This window comes from Hyperolius riggenbachi, chromosome 5 (assembly GCF_040937935.1).
Source record: "Hyperolius riggenbachi isolate aHypRig1 chromosome 5, aHypRig1.pri, whole genome shotgun sequence".
NCBI lineage: Eukaryota > Metazoa > Chordata > Amphibia > Anura > Hyperoliidae > Hyperolius > Hyperolius riggenbachi.
The window spans coordinates 102,803,027-102,827,089 of NC_090650.1; the positions used below are offsets into that span (position 1 = coordinate 102,803,027).

At 43.0% G+C, this 24,063-nt stretch overlaps 1 protein-coding gene across 1 annotated transcript in view; it reads right to left on the bottom strand.

Annotated features, from left to right (window-relative positions):
• The window catches only part of CPVL (carboxypeptidase vitellogenic like), a 151,193-nt gene that overhangs the window by 55,934 nt on the left and 71,196 nt on the right, over positions 1-24,063 (bottom strand). The window contains 4 exon segments of the mRNA XM_068238669.1: positions 2,804-2,977; positions 7,008-7,106; positions 9,641-9,772; positions 10,058-10,180. Of these exon segments, the coding sequence (XP_068094770.1) occupies positions 2,804-2,977; positions 7,008-7,106; positions 9,641-9,772; positions 10,058-10,180 (528 nt within the window).

Below are 24,063 nucleotides of genomic sequence, written 5' to 3' on the forward strand. Positions count from 1 at the left end.
AAGGATATCCGAGCTAAAGAAAAAACGGAGATGGAGTACATACATTGATACCAATTACCAATCATCTGGAACAATCACCATCAATAGTTCTAGAAACTGACTTTGTAAACCCTGAAATATCACTGTAAAGCAAGTGTTGTACAGCTTCATAGACTCTAGGGACGTTGAATTTGTAATGTTTTGATGTTGCAAAACAAAACCACCACAACACAATTAAGCCTGGTACATCCCTTCAATTTTGATTGGCCATTTTTACCACCTTCATATAGGAGGGTCAACAGATTTTGAATTCTATGAGCAGATTGCCTAGGTAAACTCCCCTACAACATGGAAGTGGTAGAACTGGTCAGTGATTGGCCAATCAAAAAAAGAAGGCGTGTACCAGGCTTTACCTGCTTTGTTATCATTTAAAGGAAACCTGAAGCAAGAGGGATATGGAGGCTGCCATATTTATTTCCCTTTAAGCAATACCAGTTGCCTGGCTATCCTGCTGATCGTCTGCCTCTAACTCTTTTTGCTATAGCCCCCTGAACAAGCAGGCAGCACATCAGGTGTTTGACAATATTGTCAAATCTGACAAGAATAGCTGCATGCTTGTTAATGGTGTAATTCAGACACTGCTGCAGCCAAATAGTTCAGCAGGACAGCCAGGTAACTGGTATTGCTCAAAATGAAATAATGCAGCCTGCATTTGTCTCTCACTTCAGTTGTCCTTTAAAGGCTCATACACACGGGGCACAACTGTTGCCACAAACACGTGGCACGCGCATGTCTGGGCGACAGTTGCCCCGTGTGTATGAGGCACGCACCCCGAACTGTCGCCGGAGACAGCAGTTGCCAAGCGATTGAAAAGTTCAATCGCCGGCAACTTTTGTCTCCACAACTGTAGCTAGTCTGCCACGCGTACTGCGTGTGTATGTGCGGACTAGTGACAGCTACCCACAGCCAGAAGGGAGCTTCCGGCGGGGGGGGGACGAAACTTTCGGTGACAGCATTTCCCGCCGCATCTGTCCCTCTGTGCAACGTGTGTACAGCTGCCGCACAGAGGGACCTGGCGACGAACTGTCGCTTTTTTTTTTTTTGTCTCCTGTCTGCTTGCAACTGCAGACATTTGTGCCTCATGTGTATGAGGCTTAAGAGATCTACCATTTAGGGTCTGTACACACATACAGTTTTCATTGGTCAGTTTTACCACCTCTGTGTAGTATGAGAGCATACCCACACAATCTGTTCATAGCATTCAAAATATGTGGTAAAAATTGTCCAAACAGATTTTGAATACTAGGAACAGATTGGGTAGGTAAACTCTCATACTCTATGGAGGTGGTAAAATTGGTCAAACATTTGACGTGTGTACGCATCCTTATATACAGACACTGATCAGCCAAACATTAAAACCACCCATTTACCTGTCTGCATAGCCCTCCCCCCCCCTTCCTTATACTAGGTACACACAGATTTTCTGGCAGATTTCCTTCCAGATAGATTATGTCAAATCTTATTTCAATCGATTTGCCATAGAAGTTAATGGAAAATTGATTGAACTCAGTTTAGACAGGTTGGATATAATTGATCTGGCAGGAAATCTGCTAGAAAGTTCCATTGTGTATACCTAGCATTATGCTGTCAGTATAGCGCTGACCCATGGAGCCATGGACTCTACAATACCTTGCAAGACCTCTGAAGGGGTCCTGTGGTGCGTGGCACAAATAAATACAAAATACATTCTAGCAGTAGATCCTTTTAGAACTGTACATGGTGAAGTGGGACCCATTTGAATCAGACTTTTTCCAGCACACTCTAGAGATGCTGGGGATTTTGGAGGCCAAAGACAGTCATCAGACCAGACCACCTTCCACTGATCAAAGGATGCTCACCAGAGATTGCAAAATAAATGCAAACCCCGCCAACTTGCATATGTAATTCAAATCATATGCACGTTAAAAAAAGATTGAAAACAAGCCAATCAAAATCAGCAGAAACTGCATTTAATTGACTTACATAAGTAAAGGGTACTTTCAATACCTTATTATAGCATTATAACATGTATAAATAACTTAAGTTTGCATAACTGAAGAAGAACCTGTCCATGCATGCAAACCTCTTAAAGGGAAACTGAGAAGGTTGTGCATTTTTCCTTTTAAAATAATACCGGTTGCCTGACGCTCCTGCCTCCTGCTGATCCAGTGTCTCTAATACTTTAAGCCACAGCCCCTCAACAGGGCATGCAGATCAGGTGCTCTGACTGAAGTCAGACTGGATTAGCTGCATGCTGGTTTCTGGTGTGTGATTCAGCCACTACTGCATAAATCACTGGTTCTGCTGCGGGAATGCGGTGAATCCGCTTAGAATTTAACGCTTAAGAACTTAAGAAAAGGTAGAAAAAAATAAAATACAAGCACAGAACACTTCAGTGTCTAAACTGTATCAAAATTCAGTAATAAGATTTGACAAAATTGTAACAAGTTGAACACCATTTTGTGGAACACTGATGGCGTTCTGGTGTACATTTGTAAGTGTGGAGGGCCAAAAGGTAACAGTCTAGCAAGGTCTGTTATGACCATCAGAAGCCAGTGCATAGATTTTCACCAGGTCATGATGTCAAAGTCCCAAGCCAAAAACAATTAATCAGAGAGCTTCTAATTTGTGCAGAAGCCTTTCCTACAGTGGAACATGAGGATATGTTAAGCATTTGCCTTTCATGTCATTTTAAAGGCCATTAAACACACAAGATTTAAAGCCCCACAGGTCATGCCATGATTGTTACTCTGAGTAATGAGATTTGAAGCTGTAGCACACTTACCCTGTAATTATCCATTAGCACAGCCAACCATGGCTTTATGGTCTTCATCACATCACCAAGCAAATGTTTTTCAACTTCAGATCCATCATGAAAGGTCAAGTTACCCACATGGACAGACCTTCTTACTTCGGAGAGGGCCAAGAATGAACCAAAATACTCCTGGTCTGCTGGCTCCTGCAATCACCATGTGAAAAAGATGAGAGGTATAACTGGGAAAGGGGAAAGGAGGGACATTTACAAAAGGATGTGAAATTTTATCATTGTGAATTTTGATGAGTTATGGAAACTGTATAATATTGGTACTCTGTATCCAGGGCCGGGCCGAGGCATAGGCTGGAGAGGCTCCAGCCTCAGGGCGCAGTATAGGAGAGGGCGCAAAATTCATTCAGCTGTCATTCCTAATTGTTTATGAAGCAGAAAGAAATAAGAAAAGGGGATACATAGCAGTGACTGCAAGCCAGATAACTAGATATTAAGGTGTTGGGGAGGTTGTGGGCCCTGTGGCCCTCTTAGTCTAATAGCAATCAGTGTGTTGACAGCTGGGGTGGGAGGGATGGAGGGGCGCACTTTGGTGTCTCAGCCTTGGGTGCTGGAGGACTTTGTCCCTGCTCTGTCTGTATCTGTACTTGTGTCAGTGGTTGAACTGCTCATGTATCTATGCTCCGCATTGTTGTAGGTTTTGCATGTTGTACAGCGCTACGGAATAGGATGGCGCTACACAGAAAAAAAAAACAAGAAAAAAAAAAACACAAATTTCTTCTCCAGGTCCCGACCAATCTCCATTATAAAAGTCTATGGGAGCAACGCCAGGTATAGCAAACCTGTATATAATAAAACTGTTATAGTAAATATGTTTTTGGCCCCTATGTGACACTGACTCAGGATACAGTAAAAAGTGGGCAGTGCATGAGTCGTATGTCAGTGTGAAATCCATGGTCTGCTGCTCTCTTCAGGCTGCCTGCAAGCAAGTTGATGCATGATAACATTTGTAAGACAAGAAAAATGTCACTGGCGCTGGACACACAAGTACTGTACAAATAAGCAGCCTGGGGAAAATGAGGAATAATGTAAAAAAAAAAAAAAAAAAGAGAATGCAGTGTTACTACTTCCACTATGCAATCACCAAGTATTGTCACAGTCCTCCCACAGGATTGTACGCACTCCCGGATAGCTCTTCTGCTGTTAGCGATTACACTCCTGGTAGCGTGTGGAGAGCAGTACAGGGTACTTTTTTCTCTTGTGTATATGAGAGCAGGACTACTCGCTGCAAAACTAAGGAGAGTGGAGAGGGGAGTGCCAAGTTCCACCCGCAGAGGTATCTGAGCCAAACGCATTACTGATGCAGGTGGCTTATGAATGGCTGCATTTTGAAGAGAGGCTTCATGATTGGCTCAAGTGTGGGCAAAAAGTTCACAGGAAGCAAGTGGCTGCCTCTATACAGCAACGGCTGTAATTTTTAAAGTGGACCTGAACTCTTGCACAGAACAGATGGAAAACCGAGAAATGCACCCTGTATATATTTAGAGAGTTTAGCCTGTCTATTTCTCCCTCATTTGTGTCTAATCACAAGTTGTAGTTTGAGGTCTCTCCTGTATCACCTGATTGCCACGGCAGAGGAGACAGATAAGCTCATTTCAAAGCACAGGATGTTAACAGGTCTGCTTCCATGAAAGCAGGAAGTAGAAACCGTGCAGATTTATTGCAGGACTCCAGCTGTAACAAAAAGGTTTTTCCTTTCATGCAAAAATTAACTTCTGGTATGCATGGGAAAATTGAAAACCCAAAAACCACAAACACATGCAAGTTCATTAAACCAGAACAAATACACACACCCCCCCCCCCCCCTTAAAAAAAAAAAAACGTTTGATGTGACGTTAAAGTCGCAACGCAAATTACAACGCAACTTAAATGCCCAGTTATGGTCGCATACAGGCAATGAAAAGTAGGTTTCCAAGTCATTACTGAGCATGTGCAAACAGTCCAACGCAGCTAATAACGTGTATAACGCACAGCATGCAGCACTTTCTACTAACGCTACACATTACACACAAACGTAACGTGTGCACTGTGAATGCCACACAGACTTAGTATTGCTGTACGTTAGTCTGCGTTGGAACATTTTTCTAACGTGCAACTTTAACGTCGCACTTGAAAGAGGCCTAAAACAATACAAATAGATCTTATTCAAATAATGTAATGAGTTGATCAGTCCAAAGCAATGGTGATGGTGGAAAAGTAATTCTGCCTACACTGTAATGCCTGGTACACACCATGCAATTTCCCATTAAATTTGCAGGTCTAATCAATTATTTGACAGGTCCGATCAGATTATCTGATTTCCTATCTTTTTTTCTGATTGATTTTGTATAGCAGTGATCAACCAGAAAAACTACCAGAAATGAGATTGGATCAGTTGGAAATAATGGAAATAATCAATTTGACCTATCTGATGGGAAACTGCATGTACCATCCAAACATAAGGGGCTTGTGGGTTCCTTACAAAATCCTAGTGGTTCTGGTTCACCATAAACTAACTCCTTTTGTGTCCTACCTGATCATGCACCTCTATTACTGTGCACCCATGCTATGCATTTGAGTGAACCTAACTTGCCTAACTCCATGCTCCCATCCAGTGACTGACTAAGCATTACCTTGTACTCATAGTGTGCTGTGTGATCTGGTTTTCTTGTATTCCTGTATTGTCATATTGCTGTTTGTCACCCCTAAATATTGTCTGTAACCTAAATTAATGTCCAGCGCTGCGTAATATGTTGGCGCTTTATAAATACAACAAATAAATAAAATAATAAATAGAAGCACTGTCAAGAATAATCCACTGACTCATACATAATAATCTAATGTCAACTGACATGTAAACATCCTGTACACACTTTGTGTAAGTGAAAAGCAGGCAGGCTTATTCCATGCAAAGAGAGGCCAACTAATGTAATCTCCACTTTACACCTCACTATTAATCACGACACCAACACAGCATGCCAGGCACACAGGCGTAAACAGCAATGCTAACATTAAAGTCTTTTAGAAGTAGAGAAATCAAAGACTAGTTTTAATTACATAAGCCATTAAAAAACAGAACAAAGTAATTAGGCGTATGACCCTTGGACATGGATGTGCAAAGATTAAAGCAAGCCAGATGGTCAAGGCTGCAGCTGAAAAGCTAGCAGGAGGTTCTGATTTCATACATGCCTCCTGAAATTTAACCACATGAAGGAACAGAGGGTTAATGGCAAGGCCCATCTATAGATTAGGTTTCCAGTCATGTGACACTATGCTCATATATGCTTCAGCTATACATTTATTGCAGACCTAAGTGACAAAGTATTAAATGAATGGAAACAATTTGGAACAGCAGCAGTTTTTGCTAAACCTTATGTACAGGTATCCATTAATGATGCATTTCTTTTTAGTAAACGATCAGATTTTCAACCAGCTTGAAAAAAGAGGTTATATTTAATTGATTGTATTTAAGAAATCCACAGCCGTAAAGAGGCCAAGCTATTCCAAAACTATGTTCAATCGTATGTACCAAAGAAAAAAAAAAAAAAAAAAAAAAAAAATCAGAGACTCACCTAAGGAAAGGGAAGGCTCTACATGCTAAAGAGCCTTCCCATTCCTCTCCTGGCCCCCTTGTTCCCCCATTTAAATCTCCTGCTGCGGGAGTATTTGGCAGTCTTCGGGAGCCCGAGTGCACCTGAAGGCTGGCAGCTCCGTACTGCGCATGCGCGAGTGGGTGAGAAAGTGTGCTCATGCATTCGCAGTACAGAATAGCCCATCATCGAGAGCATTCGGGCTCCCAAAGACTGCCAAAGCCTCCAGGAGCGGAAAAGTCTCCGTCCCATTGGTCAGAGACTGCCAAAGGGGGAGCCAGCGGTGGAACGTGGAGACCAGGAGAGGAAAAGGAAGGCTCTATAAAACCCTCAATTATCTGAAGTGAACAAAAAGTGAAAAAAAAAATAATTAAAAAGATAAAAAAAACAGACTTTAAGGAAATGATAGATGTAATCATTTTGTATCAATTGGGACCACTAGCGGTTGCCATACAGTACGAGCTGAAAAAGCTGATAAAAATTACGATCTGAATAATTCATTCATAAATTTCATACACTAAAAAAAAAAAAAAATGGTATGTTCTTTTATTAAGGAGGGAGGGAGTGGGGGAGATTACAGTGTATGCATGCTATACCTGGCACTGAAGGAAGTTGAAGTAATTGCTGCAGCCAGTCACATTTTTGAAGAATGATGGGTAAGAGATCCTGTCACCATTCAGCAAGGCATCAAACACCTACACAGAATATAAAAGTAAAAAATACCAGTAAATAAAAAAAGGTAAAAGATGATCTTTGAAAAATCCAGAATAAAAATTCTTGCTCTCCAACACCCGGTAAACTGAAATTGCAAACAACCCCCCACCCCACTACAACATTTGGAAAACAATTGATATTGAAAGCTAAAATACAGGGCACTTAGGTCTCAAACACAGGCACAGATGAGCTTGATGGGGAAGGGGTAAGTGGAGAGGAAAGCTTTCCAGAGAGTGGAGAAAACCCTAGAGGGGAGGAAAAAAAAAAAAAAAAAAAAAAAAAAAAAAAGGGTCTTTGAGACATGTAGGGGTAGAGGCCATTACTGCAGAAGTAATTAGAAGGCCATACAATGGAGATTGTTTTTTGTGAACAATTTTGCAAAAAGCACAATTTTGCAAAATGCACAATTTTTTTGTGATATCGCGAACATCGGTTAATGAAAGTTTGTTAAACAATGTTAAATGACAGCTGATTACGCATGACAATCATTTGTTTTGAAAGACTGCCATGATGGATCCAATCGTGGACGGTAGTTTCCGATCACTATTGAACTCTGTGCCAATTACCGCTATTATTCAACGATGCGTTCGCACCCGTAGTTCTCCACGTTCGCAATTGCGGGAGATGGTTTGAGGGATCCCCCAGATCCATCTTCCAAGGTCTTGTGGAGAGTATGTAGATTTAGTGAAGGGAACAGTGGAGTGGTGTAAAGATTCAGCACAGTGGTCAGAATTTGACTTTAACGGTGAAATGGTTGCCAATATAGAAGCAAGAACCTAATTAGAAAACCACTAGCTAGGTGGATGTTGCAGCAGTCAAGAAAAGACTGAGAAGATGTACCAGAGGTTTTATGGTCTCTAGGAAGAAAGGGGTATAGTTTGTAAATGTTGTGCAGTCGGAAGTGGCAGGTCCTAGAAATACTCGGATACATGGAGCAAACCAGAGTGCAGAGTCTGAGAGGTGACACCAAGAAAATGACTGGTATTTACATTTGTGATTTACAGGTGTCAGGGGCAAATTTTAAAGGTGGGGAAGTAGAATTATTTTAAATTGTATTCAAGCTCATTACCCATATCCGGACCAGGATTTGGGTACAGACGGTATTGTGCACTGAAAGTGGATAGTAGATTTAAGATGTAGAGACAGAAGAGCCTTGGGAAACATGGTGGGTATTGGGAGACAAAGAGTTGTCACATAAATATTAGACAAGGTAAGAGGTCAGCATCACTAATCCCGATAGACCACAAGGCTTGAACTAGAAAAGTGATTCAATGTCAAAAGCAGAGGTAAGACCCAGATGGAGGAAATGTTGTCCCAGGACCAGATACACACGTTCAGGAAGCCACCAGTTACAAGTGCCAGGGTGTTCAATGTGTTGCAACTTCCAATTTGCTGTGATCGCATGCACAGAACAGGTTGGTGCGCTCCATTTTTTTTCTTTTATAACAGATTGCTATCCTGCATATTTGAAGCTCTTATGCATACATAAAACTGTGCCTCAGACCTGGAGTTACACACCTGTGATCTAGAGGCTTTGAGTAAAAATCAAACCACTCTGGATCAACAAGACCATTTGTTTGTTATTGGCAAGTATCTCTCAGACTACACACAAGCAGAAAACAAATGGTATTTACTTACCAACAACAAAAGCAGTTTAGGAAAGAGTGAGCTATATAAACATCTCAGGAAAACAAACTGTAATCAATCACCAAAACAAACAGAAAAGTTATGTACAACATAGAATGGTTTACATTACAAAACACAGGGATTTGTGTGAATGAAGTTTAAATTATACAGTCAGGCCTACTTAGGCCTAATAGAGTGACGGTCAGAAAACTAGACAACAGAAATGTGATGGGGGGGGGGGGGGTGGAGGAACAGACACCCCCCCCCCCAAAAAAAAAATGCATAAAGTGCACCAGAGATCAACTAAACACACAACTTATACTTGCCTCGTGCTTCCTCCAGCCTCCTGTAGTGTGGGCTCCCTCTGTATCGGGTACCATCCATTCTCCTGTAGTCAACTCCATTAATGTCCCCGACTGAGCTAGTCGGGGACTACTGCACATGCACGGCCCTGGTCGGGCTCCTGTAGCTGGGAGTGTTCTGCGCCTGCGCGGTTACAGTCCATAACTGCGTAAGCACAGAGAATTCCCCACCATGGGAGTTTGACCAAGCAAGCCCACGGCCAGGGCTCTGCATGCAAAGCTGACAGCAGAAGAACCATCGGGACCAGACAGACACAAAATGAATGTTAAGGATAGGCGGCAAAGGAGTCAGCACTGGGAGAGGCAAGTTAGCTTTTGTAATAAAGTTGTCTGGTAATATTTAGCCAATGGGGGGGGGGGGGGCAATGGAGACGCTGCCGAATACTTATTTGATACCTGAAATACTAAGTGGTTACACCACTGTCAAAACACACTGATATTTATATAGCAGGTTGCGGATATCTAGAGTACCTCCCAGCATGCACTACCCAAGTAAAATTAGCAATATCACAAAACAAAGGACATACCTCAAAAGCTTCAATCCACTTCTGCTGCTGAATGTAGCTTATTGCAAGATTGGCTTGTCTCTGGAAATAGTCCCTCTGGTTCTCATCCACCATGCCAGTTTGGTACAGGAAGTCGGCGTAACCACCGAACATCTGTTAAACAGACACATCATTAACACAACCCATTTCCCTGGCCTGGTACAAGTGTGGGTTGTCTTTAATCCCAATCAGTTAAGTGAGGCAATTAAGAAATACTTAATTCTTTCTAGCCTGAACCTGATGCAGAAACATACTAACAATCTAAAGCATTTGTTAACAAAGCAATACAAAGTCTTATGGGAATGTGCATACTTCATCAAAACACTGTGCAAGGGGAGAAAGGCATTCCTCCCCGATCTGTAGATCAAACAAAAAGAAAATTGAATTAAAATGCCCTACCACTTCAGGATCACAGAGCCCGTCTCCGATGGCAATCCCCTTGAAGTTGATTTTAACCTTAGCAGTTGGATTGTGAATGTGGATGTAATAGCCGATTGCAGGAACGTACTTCCCAGCATAAGACTAATGGAGAAAAAACAAAAAGCATTCCTGGTTACACAGTACATTTACAGGCATGAAAGGGTATTTACAGATGGGCAACTTTGGCTCCTAGTTCCATTATAAGCAATAAGCAGGCTGAACTCATACAGACAACTCATGAATTTACATCCCTATCAAAGCCCACACTAAGAGCACATCTAGAAAATCTGAAAGAGGACATTTACCTTGGTCCTTAGTATTTTAAGCTACACAATACCCAGCAAGCTCATGGTGAACCAGAACTCACTGGAGTGTGTAAGGTGCTACAAAGGACCAAAAAGCCCTCTAAGGAGGTGTGGCCAGCTTACAGGGACAACAAGGGATAATTTGCATATTCAGCAGTGATGAATTGTGGGACACACCATATGCTAACTCCAACCTGAATTATCACAAATTCCTTCTGTTTTAAGAAGGAAAAATATCACCAAGGTGAAAACTGAGGAGAAAAAAAAAATGTTAATAAGATGCCTTTTAAGCCACCAGAAAACAAGACAATATTCAAAGTTTTAATAGTTCCATTTCACCTAATTTTCAGTTTATAATGCCCGGAAAGTATTTTTTTTTTTTTTAAAGAGACCCTGTACTGAGTAAAATTTTTTAAAATTAACACATGAGGTAACTTCAAATGAACATTACATAGTTACCTTGCCATCAGTTCCTCTCAGAAGCTCACCATTTTCTTCTGACAATGATCCCTTCCAGTTCTGACAACATTTTGTCAGAACTGAAATATATCAGTTGCTGTCAGTTACAGCTGAGAGGAGAACTGATGTGTGCATGTTTCCCTATGGCTCAAGTGGGCGATGTTACAGTTTAACAGTGTGCTGACCAGGAAGCTGTTATGGGGTACTAGCCATTTTCAAAATGGAGGACGGAGAATTCCATTGATCACAGTGGACAAACAGGACGCAGGAGAGGAAAAATAGATTGAGGAGTAGACTACACAGGAGGTAAGTATGAGTTGTGTATGTTTGACTTTTAATTTTCAGTTCAGGTTTTCTTTAAATTGAAAATGAAAAATTATTAGGAGAAAACTCTGAAGAAAAAGTTAATTGCATATGGGCCCGTGTTAGAAGGTTGTAGGGCCCGTTATACTGCTAGTTATCGGAAAGTAAGAAATTAAAATTTGGCTTGATGGCTATGGTCAGTTAGCATTTTAGGCATTGACAAAATTGACCATCTGCCAATCAATTGCGATATTAGAGAAAATTCATAGGACTGCAAGGACAACAAATTAATATTCAAATAAAAAAATTGCTGGGAAGAGAACAGATTGGTGCAGAGGCAAAGGTTCATATTGCAATTCAAATTCTCAAGCAGTGGCCTACAGAGTCCATGAGGTCACAGGAGTATGACTCTGCTAAAGGACGGAAGAGGAGGAGACTTAACCTTGCCCGAATTATGAATGATCCTACCACAACACTACACTAATTCTCAACCAATATCCTTACACTAAGCCTGGGATGCAGAACTGCAGTCCTCAAGGGCAGAGGTCCTCATACATTTTTGGCACAGATGAAATTAGTGGATATGACTGAATCAGGGATGATGCAGTTCATCCAGTAGAACAGGGCTTTTCATCCTTTTCACTCATTGTACCACTTTTTTGACCTGAAAAATTTCAAGTACCACCAGTGTGCCAGCGCAATAGATCTGACTCAATCAAGCTCGGCTGTTTCCAACAGAGAGCCACAAATGCACATGCACTCATACCAACAAGGAGATCTTCTACTGAGGAGGAATGGGGATGCCTTCTTTAGGATCCAGAGGGTTTCTCCCACAGGGAACTTTTTTCTTACAGGTACACTTTAACCACTTCAGGACTCAGCCTTTACCCCACCTTAAGGACCAGCACTGATTTCTAAGATCTGTGCTGGGTGGGCTCTACAGCCCCCAGCACAGATCAAATACCAGGCAGAGCGACCAGATCGCCCCCCTTTTTCCCCACTAGGGGGATGATGTGCTGGGGGGGGTCTGATCGCTCCTGCCTCCATGGGGCTGGCGGGAGGGGGGCACCTCAAAGCCCCCTCCACCGCAGGATTCCCCCTCTCCTCCCTCCCTGCCCCGGAGATCGGAGGCTGCACAGGAACGGATCTGTCCTGTGCAGCCTCTAACAGGCTCCAGCCTGTCATGTGACAGCGATCCCCAGCCGCTGATTGGCCGGGGATCACTGATCTAGTACAACGCTGCTACTGTTAGCAGCGTTGTAAAAATGTAAACAAAGCGGATTATTTCCGCTTGTGTTTACATTTTGCCTGTGAGCTGCGATCGGCAGCCCGCAGGCTATTCACGGAGCCCCCCGCCGTGAATTGACAGGAAGCAGCCGCTCGCACGAGCGGCTGTTTCCTGATTAATTAGCCTGAAGCCAGCGACGCAGATATGCGTCGCTGGTCCTGCAGCTACCACTTTGCCGACGCGCGTTATGAGTGTGCGGTCGGCAAGTGGTTAAGAAGGGGGTGCATATGGGAGGGGAATAGCAGGATTAATTGGTGTGGGGGTGGGGGGGAGATTAAAATTAGATTTCTAGCTTACAGACTGCTATTATTAGCAGTCTGTATGTAGATTGCCACTATAGGTACCTCTTCAGTATAGGTAGCCTCACCCACCACCGTAGAGCTGGGCAATGACTTGCTACAAAGTTCGGTTCCCCCTTACTTGCTCCTCTCTGTGCTGTCCCGCGTAGTAGTTTAGACCTTAGATCAGTGGTAACCCGGCCGCAGTAAAGAGACAGCAAGACGAACGGTCCACACTGACGACAGGGCAGCACAGCGAGGGGTAGTCGTTTGTGGAGGCAGGACGGGACCAGGACAAGTGCCACATGGGCAATTAAGTTGCAGGCAAACTTGGAATGTACCACCTGGCCAATGCCAAAGTACCACTGGTGGTACGCGTACCACAGGTTGAAAAGCCCTGCAGTAGAACACCTTTCTCAGTCCACCCTAAACATGAATATAGCCCTCGAGGATTTGAGAGAGAGTTTGACATCTGTGCACCAAGCTGAAAGCAAAAAAGCCCAACATTAAAACTTCTACTGAAAATTAAGGGTCTCCAACCCATGGATTATGAACTTCCTTTACTTTGTCCCAGATGATTGGAGATCTAGTTCAGTTGTTTGGGTCCTGCAGTGTTCCCCAATCCTGGTCCTCAAGGCCCACCAACAGTGCATATTTTGTGGAAATCCACACAGGTAGTTCATCAGCTCTGCTGAGACACCAATTACCTCACCTGTGCATGTTTGTGGTTTCCTGCAAAACATGTACTGTTGGTGGGCCTTGAGGACAGGGTTGGGGAACTCTACTGTAGACCACTCTTCTACCCATTTATGCATACAAGTACAAAGCACCAGATTTGTGCTACTCAGTTTAAACTTGAAGTTTTTTAAAACATCCCTTATGTCCAGTCATCCATCTCCTAATGTAAGCTACTACAGAGTTCTATTACAGGAAACAGCATGCTTTAACATAGGACACAAATGTGACTCAGCTCAGCTGAATGAATCTGTAGAGTAAGGAATTCAATGTCATGGTTACAGAGCAATTCTGTAACACAGATACACAAAGTCCTGAATTCACACACTTTCAGACAATAAATATCACACAGCACTGTGAATGAATGGAGCGGCAAGTAAACTTCAATGGCACATTTTACTACATTGCAAGCCGGCCATTTTTATGAAAATCACTTGTGGGCAGTGGACAATGCGGATCATCTCCAACTGTGAACGTTACAGTGTCTTTCTTTCCAGTGCAATAAAGCATGAAGTCAAAGCCTTTCTCAAGAATGTGGGTGGCAATAAAACCCTTTACACAAACTTTACCATGCAGTTTACAGCTTCTAAATACGTCAACTCAGCAACCTGCATAAAAGACCATCCCAACATTTTCCTTTGCCAAGCGCAGTCTCTCAAAATGAAAGAATGCCTAGTATATTACATTATAGAACATGCTGTTGCCCCAAGCTGGATTAGGAAGGAGATAAATGAGTGAATGGGTTTAGTTAAAGCTACATAGACACAGAACATTTACAGTATATCACGTTTTTCTCCTGGTGGACTCAAAGCGCCAGAGCAGACACTAGGATACGCTCTACAGGCAGTAGAAGTGTTAAGCCTCATACACGGGGCATCGTTGTTGCTGTTGCTAGCACACAGGAGACGTGTGTGCAACAGCTCGGCGACAGTTCCGCCTGAGCGACAGCTGTCTACACGTCTCTGCCCAACAGGCAGAGACGCGGCGGAAGCTGTCGCTGAAACTTTCGTCCCCCCGCCGAAAGCTCCCTTCTGGCTGTGGGTAGCTGTCGCTAGTCCGCACATACACACGCAGTACGCGTGGTGGACTAGCGACAGTTGCGGAGACAGAAGTTGCCGGCGTTTGAACTTTTCAATCGCACGGCAACTGTCTCCAGCGACAGTTCGGGGTGCACTCCTCACACACGGGGCAACTGTCGCCCAGACATGCGAGTGTTTGTGGCGACCGTTGTGCCCCCTGTGTATAAGCCTTTAGGGGGACTTGTCCAAGCTTCTTATTGAATAGGTACTGGCTTAATGAACAGGCAGAGCTGAGATTCAAACCCTGGTCTCCTGTGTTAGAGAAGCCATTAACCAGTACACTATCCAGCCACATAGTACCAGAGGCACTAGAGCCACACACACGACTTGTATGTGTTAAAGTAGCAGGGAGTACGCTTTTTCAAATTGTTGCATTACCTTTTAATCTCAAAAAAACCCCTAAAAAATGTTATTGCACCACGGTAGGTGAAGCGGGGACCAATTGTTATTAAGTCATTTTTCTGCTAATAACTGTATATATGCAAATTATGAAAATGTATAGAGCTTGGAATTTCACTTATCAAAAGCAGTAGCTGACCTATTTCGATTGATCCAATTCCCGGCAGAATTTTTTTTTTTATTAAAAACAAAACTATTAGCATCTCACTGATCAGCTCTACTGTAGAGAATTTGTCCATTTGTTACATATTCTATAAAGGAAAATCCAGGCACTGTGTGTAGTATGCAAATCTCCACCTTCTCATGATCAGTAGCTCTGGCCTACCCTTTCAAACTGTCTCTAGTCAAAGTTGCACGTTCACAAATCCTTCCTAACCCGCTCCTCAAACTTCTCTTTCTAGAGGGCGCATGCGCGAACCACCCAAGATGGCCGCATAGGAGATACGCTCCGCTCACCGCCGCTCTTCACAGCCGCATCCTCCGCCCCAGAAGCAACAGACATCGGCGGTTTTGCTGGGGAGAACCTCCGCATACCTCCCTGCCCGGAATGACGTCCAAAGGGGGCCCCAAATCTTCGTCCCCAGCGGGCACTATGGACAAATTTCTCCGTCCCTCCCCCAGCCAAGATGGCGCCGAGCACACAGACCAGCCAGACGCTCCCTCCTCTGACCAGGCAAGTGACATACACGCTACGCAGCCACTGACTGCAGCACTACTAGAAATGTCTCTGGACAAACATTATCACAGCCTGCAAGACTCTCTGCAAAAAGTTATTATGGCTGCAGTGGGGGAAATACGTGCTGACATGGCAGGGCTGGGGGAGCGCACACAGGCCTTGGAGGAAAAAGTAGATGCCATTTCTATAAAACAGGCTGACTTAACAGAAGACCAACAACTCATGCAATCTGATATAAAAGCAATGCGTCTAGCCCAGGAAGATATGGAAAACAGGGAGAGGAGACAAAACGTGCGCATCAAAGGGGTCTCTATGTCTCTTAAAAACGAACACATTGTTTCCTATCTGAAAGAACTGTTCCACACTATTGTTCCAGATTTGCCAGATGAGATGTGGAGAATAGATAGAGCACACAGATCCTTAGGGGAAAGGAAACCAGGCTCTAAATCACCTAAAGACATAATTGCTAGACTGCACTACTTTGAGGCAAAGGATGCTCTCTTTAAAGCACTGCGGAACACATCAAACATTACATTTAAGGGAGAAGATATTGCTATCTACAATGACTTGTCTCTAATAACTTTGACAAAACGCAGGATCCTTAGACCAGTCACGCAGCTACTTAGGGACGCCGGCATCTCATATAAATGGGGCTTCCCCTTTCGCCTAATTGTTAATAAACAAGGCCTTATCCTAACTATCTGATGTGGATGATGCTCCCATGTTCCTAAAGCAACTAGGCCTCAAACTCCCATCTTCTTCCGCATCCCTTACTCGCCCTGCGATAACCTCTTCACCACCGAGGAAAATCCGGCACATCTCTGAATGGACTAAACAACCACTGAGGAGCCTCACGTTCTCAGATAGAACGGAAGACATGGATGATCACCCTGCTTGATCAAACCCTCACAACGCTATAGTTCTCCATAACAATTTTGGAAAGTTATCACAGCTCCCATACACCCCTTCTTTTCCTATCTTCATGACTGATAGTTAAATTCTTGTTTGTGATGTTAGCTGGCCTAGCAAAAGAAATATCTTCAACTAAGTCCTGATATATAAAGTTATCACCCCCCTTCCGTTCTTATACTTCTGGGATTTGTTTATACGAGCGGCGGGATGGAGCCTATCTCGGTATTTTTCAATGGTTTATGACATGTTTATTATTATGTTTATTCTAATGTTTCTATTCCTGGGACTCGGCATGCACCTCAGGGAGACCCTCCTTCGAATTGTCTGGTTGCTACGGCAACCGGCCAATCTAGGACGATTTCCATCTAGGCAGCAGTTTTATGCTGCCCATATGCTTAGCCATTGGTTTATATATGGCTTGCCCTTAGATGACCGATACGCTAAGCTACAATTTGTTACTTTCAGTACAATATATATCGTTATATCTATATACATGGTTATACCTTTTTACTTTTTAGTATCTGTTTATATTTGCTCTTTTTTTTTCTTTCTCTTCTGATATTGCATATGAGCTTCACATGGCCTGTTCACCAAATACCTACACCTACACTTTATATACATCTCAAAAATGGTTAAATTTCTGACACTAAATACTAAAGGCCTAAACACACCTCAGAAAAGGTTTTCACTATTCCGAGATATGAAGAGGCTGGATATTGACTTAGCCTTCCTTCAGGAAACCCATCTCCGCAAAACTGACAATACACGTTTATATAACAGATTATATTCTGAGGTGTGTTTGGCCTCCGGCCCCACAAAAAAGGCAGGAGTAGCAATCATATATAAAAAAGGTTTCCCCATACAAATCACTAAAACTATTTCTGATCCCAAAGGTCACTACCTGATACTACAGGGATCATTGGCGGGTAAAGATATCACGTTGGCCAATGTCTATGTCCCCAACAATAGTCAGCTATCTTTCCTTACCTCATTTCTTAAGAAACTATTCAAATATACAAAGGGTTGCTTATTGTTGGGAGGAGACTTTAACCTAGCATTCTCTAACCTCAAAGATCGATATGTCCCCCCCAGTACTATTACAACGGCCACTCATGACCGCAACTCCCGCAAGTTTAGAATCCTTATGAGACAGTATAAACTGCTTGATTTGTGGAGGATCTCTAATCCTACCTCTATTGAATATACCTTCTTTTCTCCCCCACACGCATCTCACTCCCGTCTAGACTATTTCTTCTCAACATCTAGTCTCCTGTCATCGTTGAGGGGAGCTGAGATACTACCAATTGCATGGTCTGATCACCAAGCAGTCACCACAGAAATTGATTTACTCTCCCACACGCATAAACCGATCTTCTGGAGATTGAATGAAACTATTACAAGACAAAAAGATTCTATCTAGGCTGGCGGATGAATTGCAATCCTATTTTACAGTTAACATTGAATCAGTTCCCTCCTTTGGGATGGTATGGGAAGCACATAAGGCCTTCATCAGGGGTCTATGTATATCAGAGGCCACTAAACGTAAAAGAATGTCTTCCTCAAGACTCTCTAAACTCTACTCAGACTTAGACTCGACCCAAAAATTATACAAATCTAATCCAACCCAGATGCACTATTCTAAAATACAAACCCTCAAACAAGAAATACAAACCCTCCAATGTACACAATTGGAGAAAAGCCTGAGATGGACTAGACAACTTTTCTATGAAAGAGGTAATAAGCCACATACGATTCTTGCCCGCAAATTAAACCCAAAATCTTCTAACCACCACATATATTCTATGAAAGACACCCATGGGACTGTCCATTATCACCCACGAAAGGTAGCACAAATTTTTACAGACTACTATAAGACCCTCTATAATTTACCAAAATACCCCAATCCCTCAACACATCTATCCAAAATTGATGCGTTTCTAGATCAATTAAATATGCCTTCCCTTACTGAAGAAAACATTAAATCCCTCAATGCCCCCATAACAGACGAAGAAATTATAGAAGTTATAAAACATCTTCCTTCCACAAAAGCCCCTGGCCCAGATGGTCTACCATATTCTTACTATAAAAAACTCCAAACCACTCTGGTCCCATATTTGAGTAAATTAGCAAACACACTTATGAAGGGGAATGTAGCACCCAACTCATTCCTCAACTCAAGGAGGGTAAGGACCCACAACTCCCACAGAATTTCCGGCCTATATCCCTACTCAACTCGGACCTAAAAATCATCACAAAAGTAATGGCAAACCGTTTAAACCCAATCCTTATCTCTATGATTAATAATGATCAAGTAGGATTCATATTGGGCCGTCAGGCGGGAGACAACACTAGGAAGGCTATTAACTTGATAGAATTGATGAATAGATCTGGGAAGCCTTCTCTGCTTCTAAGTTTGGATGCAGAGAAGGCTTTCGACAGGTTGTCGTGGCCTTTCTTACTAAGGGTAATGGAACGTCAGGGTTTTTGTGGATCCTTCTTGACTTTAATCCGCTACCTATACTCCTCTCCATCCACAATGGTTAAACTTCCCTTTGCCTCAGTATCTCCCTTCCCCATAACGAATGGCACACGCCAGGGGTGTCCCCTTTCCCCACTTTTATTTGCAATAAGCATTGAACCCCTGGCGAGTGCCATTAGACAAAATCAAGATATCAATGGAGTCAAACAAAATACTCAGGAATATAAAATATCGCTTTTCGCAGACGATATACTATTAACGATCACTAATCCTCTCACCTCTCTCCCAGTACTACACTCAATCTTAAAAGAATTTGAAGCCATATCAGGCTTCAAACTTAACCAGGATAAGACTGAAGCACTCCCCATTAAAATACCACAGACAATGCTTCAAAACTTAAAACAATCCTTTTCCTATAAATGGAAGACTCATTCTATTAAATATTTAGGGATCCAATTAACAACTACCTACACTACCCTATACAAAGCCAACTTCCCTTCATTAATACAATCCATTCTACAAGACTTACATAAATGGACAGCTTACAAAATTTCATGGATAGGTAGGATCTACTCCATAAAAATGAATATACTACCACGCCTACTATATCTATTTGAAACGCTACCTGTCCAAGTCCCCTCTCCACAGTTTAAAACTTTACAACGAGCCTTTTTAAAATTTGTCTGGAACAATTCTAAACCTCGAATCCACTCCTCTGTTCTATTAGCTTCTAGAGAACAAGGGGCTTAGGCCTACCTAATTTGAAACTATACTATCAGGCCGCCCACCTACGCCAACTTCCTGAATGGTCGGACCTGAAGACATACTAAATGGGGCCTCATTGAGGCATTCAGTATTTACCCAACCTCCCTGGCTTCTTTAATTTGGTCTTCACCTCCTCCCAAGCTACCCCATATTAAACTACTCCCTACAATTAAATTTACTATCCAAATATGGCATTCGACAGCTCTAAAAGCTAACCTCAGATCCTCAATATCCCCTCTATATCCCGTACTAGGAAACCCTGCATTTACTCCGGGTATGACAGAAAGTTTCATGGGTAGATGGTTTAGTCTTAAATACACTAATCTTCATAATTGGACGAATGTTCTCACCAGAAAACTCCTCACCAAAACTACATTAGAAGAAAAAATAACCTTCACGCCACAACTATATGAGTATAATCTATGGAGTATAATCAAACTAGTCACTTTCTTAGAACTCTCACCAGGGGAATAGATCTCCTTCCCATGTTCACTCCTTTCGAAAGACTATGTCACAATAAAGGCCATCAAAAAGGGCTCATCTCGGCTATTTATGTGCTACTCCTGGACAACTCTGGTACCCTCAAAATTAAACACTCATATATGAATAAATGGGAACAAGCTCTTGGACAACCCCTAGAATTAGAAGATTGGGTCTCAATATGGGAAAACGCGAAAAAAACATCAATATGCACACAAGTAAAAGAAAACATCTAAGTTGATGTTTCGGTGGTATAGAACGCCGGAAGTGTTATCAAAAATATATCCTAATGTACCCAACCAATGCTGGAGGGGTTGTAATCAGATAGGCTCGCTAGAGCATATATTCTGGTATTGTCCAATAGTCCAACCACTATGGGTAGAAATCCAATCTTTAATAACAAGGGTAACAAACTCTAATATTCCTCTAGACCCCTTATATATGCTCCTAGGTAAACCGCTACCTGGAATAAAGAAAAATACGATGAGACCACACATATACTCACAGCTACTAGACTATCTATAGCATCTCATTGGCGTAAACCTCTCTCTCCCACAATCTCTACAGTTATTACAAAAATCAGCTGGACTAAGGCTATGGAGTATCTCACCTCCCTTCTAAGAGACACAGAAGAGAGATTTAAACAAATATGGGACCCATGGGAAACATATTTTCTCAACTACATCCCTCCCTGATCTATGTTTTTACTTCCTAACCTCCATTGAAATGACCTATGGGACATTAGACGGGAAACAAACTATATCTGGGATTATACAGACTACTATGAATGGTTTAACTAATATACATCATAATAACCCATGACTTTTGTTGCTTCTCCTCCATAGTGGGGCACAACCCACACTATAATTGGTACGCTCTCTTTTTCGCACTGATGGACAGGCCAAAGGAACAAAGACTCATATCAATCTAGCTTGGAACTTGTTAGTATGCTATCTTTATTTTTTCTATTTTGTTTAGGTTTTATGGATAACTGGAAAATACGGACAATACAAACTTATAAGAATAATACATGTTCCATATCTTCAACTCTATTGTATTGTAAACATGATATGTTTTCTCTTTTGTTAATATGGACATATACTGATATTTTCAAACGTCTGTAAGATACATTATATGTTTAATAAAAACAGTGTTACAAAAAAAAAAACTTCTCTTTCTATATTGGGCAGCATGGCGGCGTAGTGGTTAGCGCTCTCGCCTTGCAGCGCTGAGTCCCTGGTTCAAATCCCAGCCAGGTCAACATCTGCAAGGAGTTTGTATGTTCTCCCAGTGTTTGTGAGGGTTTCCTCCAGGCACTCCGGTTTCCCCCCACATCCCAAAAACATACAGATAAGTAGTTAATTGGCCTCCCCCTAAATTGGCCCCAGACTACAATACACACACTACATGATACATACATAGACATAGGACTATGGTAGGGATTCGATGGTGAGTCCCTCAGAGGGACAGTTGAGGGACAAGACAATATACTCTGTACAGCTCTGCGGAATAATATTGTGGAGCACAAAACTAACTAGGAGATTAGGGAAGGTGGATCACTGCCTGCACTGTCGCTACAACTCTCATCGGATCAGGCACAGTTAGTGGTGTCGTCAACAACAATCAATGCATTGATCATTCTGTCAATCCATTTTTCAGATTAATCCTGCTAATTGGATCAGTTTATGTGACCTTTCGGGAGATTGTACCATTGATTGGCACATTAAACAGCTAGCCAGACCTGACCTGACATGATGGATGTTGAAATGCAGGCCCAAGCTTAACCATCCAGAAAAGAACAGTATTCAGGAAGTAAGGGGAGTGAATGTCACAGATGTGTCACTGTATAGCCATTGTAAAAATTGCCCAAAATGCATTTATATAGATAGTGGGTATGCTGCCATCATAGCCACAAACTTCTTTTCAGTGCCTAATGGCTTAGACTTATAGCAAGTCTAGAATTTGTAGCAGGAACTTTGGCAGAGCTAGGATATCTCACTGCAAACATTTTTGTTAGTCTTGTCCTGAGCAGTAGACATGTAGAATAAAGAAACTTCACTTTAATCATGTAAAGTGTACATGTCTGGCAAGCACAAAGTGTAATATAAAAAGCAAGACTGCCAACTTGCTTTTAAATTGGCTATCGTATTAACCCTCTGTCCCACACAAGTCTGGGAACCATGAGGAATACAGGAAGGCAAGGAACATCCTAGACAAGGAATCGAGAATCGCAAAAAAAAGGCTACGCAGACAAGCTGGAGCAGGACCTCTCCTCAAATGACGAACAAGCCGTTTGGCGGGGGCTGAAAGCAGCCACCAACTACAAGCTCCCCCCCCCAAATGCAACCCCCAGCGCCGAACTGGCGGAAAAACTCAGCAGCTTCTAATGTAGGTTCGAGGAGCAGGAGGCCCCGGCGGGGCTTCCAAAACTACAGGTCCCCTTCACTCCACCCCATGTCTCAGCACCACCATGCCAAAACTCGACCACCCTGGCTGTAAGTGAGACAGATGTGGCATGCCAACTATCTAAACTAAATGCCAGAAAAACCTCAAGCCCGGATAGGGTGTCACCAGCCTGCCTGAAAGCTTGCGCACAGCAGCTTGCCCCCATCCTTTCCTCCATCCTCAACAAGTCTCTTCAGATTGGCAAAGTACCAACATGCTTCAAGAGGTCCACCATCATTCCTGTCCCCAAAAACAGGGTGCCTCAGACCTTAACAACTTCAGGCCTGTCGCACTCACATCGGTCATAATGAAAACCTTTGAGAAAGCAGTCCTGCCCCTCCTGAAACACAAAACTGAAGCCCAGCTAGACCCATTTCAAATTTGCTTATAGGGCAAATAGGTCAACCGACGATGCCATTAACATCTGTCTGGAACTTGACAACAATCACCTTGACAAATCAAATTCATATGCCAGGGTCCTCGACTTCAGCTCGGCGTTTAACACCATTAGGCCCCATATAATACAAGAGAATCTGGCTGAGCTCGGGGTCCACCCCACTCTTCAACTGTGGATCAAAGACTTTCTTACAAACAGATCTCAGGTTGTCAAGCTGGGCTCCATCACCTCGCAGCCAAAGATCAACACAGGGGCCCCACAAGGCTGCGTCTTGTCACCATACCTGTTCTCCCTGTACACGAACAATTGCAGATCCTCGGCAAACTCTGTCAAGGTAATAAAATTTGCTGATGACACCACCATAGTCGGCCTGATCTCCAACAATGACGAGCAGGAATACCGCCAGCAGGTGGACAGGATTTGCCACTGGTGCAGGGAGAACAAGCTGGTCCTCAACAATGCAAAAACCGTTGAGGCTATCATTGACTTTAGGAAGCACGCCCCTACCCCGCCTCCACTGCACACTGGAGGGATGGTGGTGGAAAGAGTGCCTTGTGTACGCCTTCTGGGCACCACCACCATCTCAAATAACCTGAAGTGGAAGGCAAACACTGTCTCCACCCAGAGAAAAGCCCAGCAGAGGCTCTACTTCCTCCGCCAACTGAGGAAGTTCGGCATGTCCCAAAAACTCCTGAGGAACTTCTATACTGCAACCATTGAATCTGTCCTCTGCTCCTCCATCCTTGTCTGGTATGCTGGCTCCACCGATAGCGACAGACGCAAACTACAGCGGGTCATCAGGTCGGCGGAAAGGATCATCGGGAACCAACTTCCTGCCCTGGACTCCCTCTATAAGGCCAGACTACGCTCCAGAGCACTGAAGATTGCAAACGATCCCTCCCACCCTGACCACCAGTTTTTCAGTCAGCTCCCCGTGGGGCGGAGGTATCGGAGATATCGGTCCATCGCTACAAAGACCATGAGA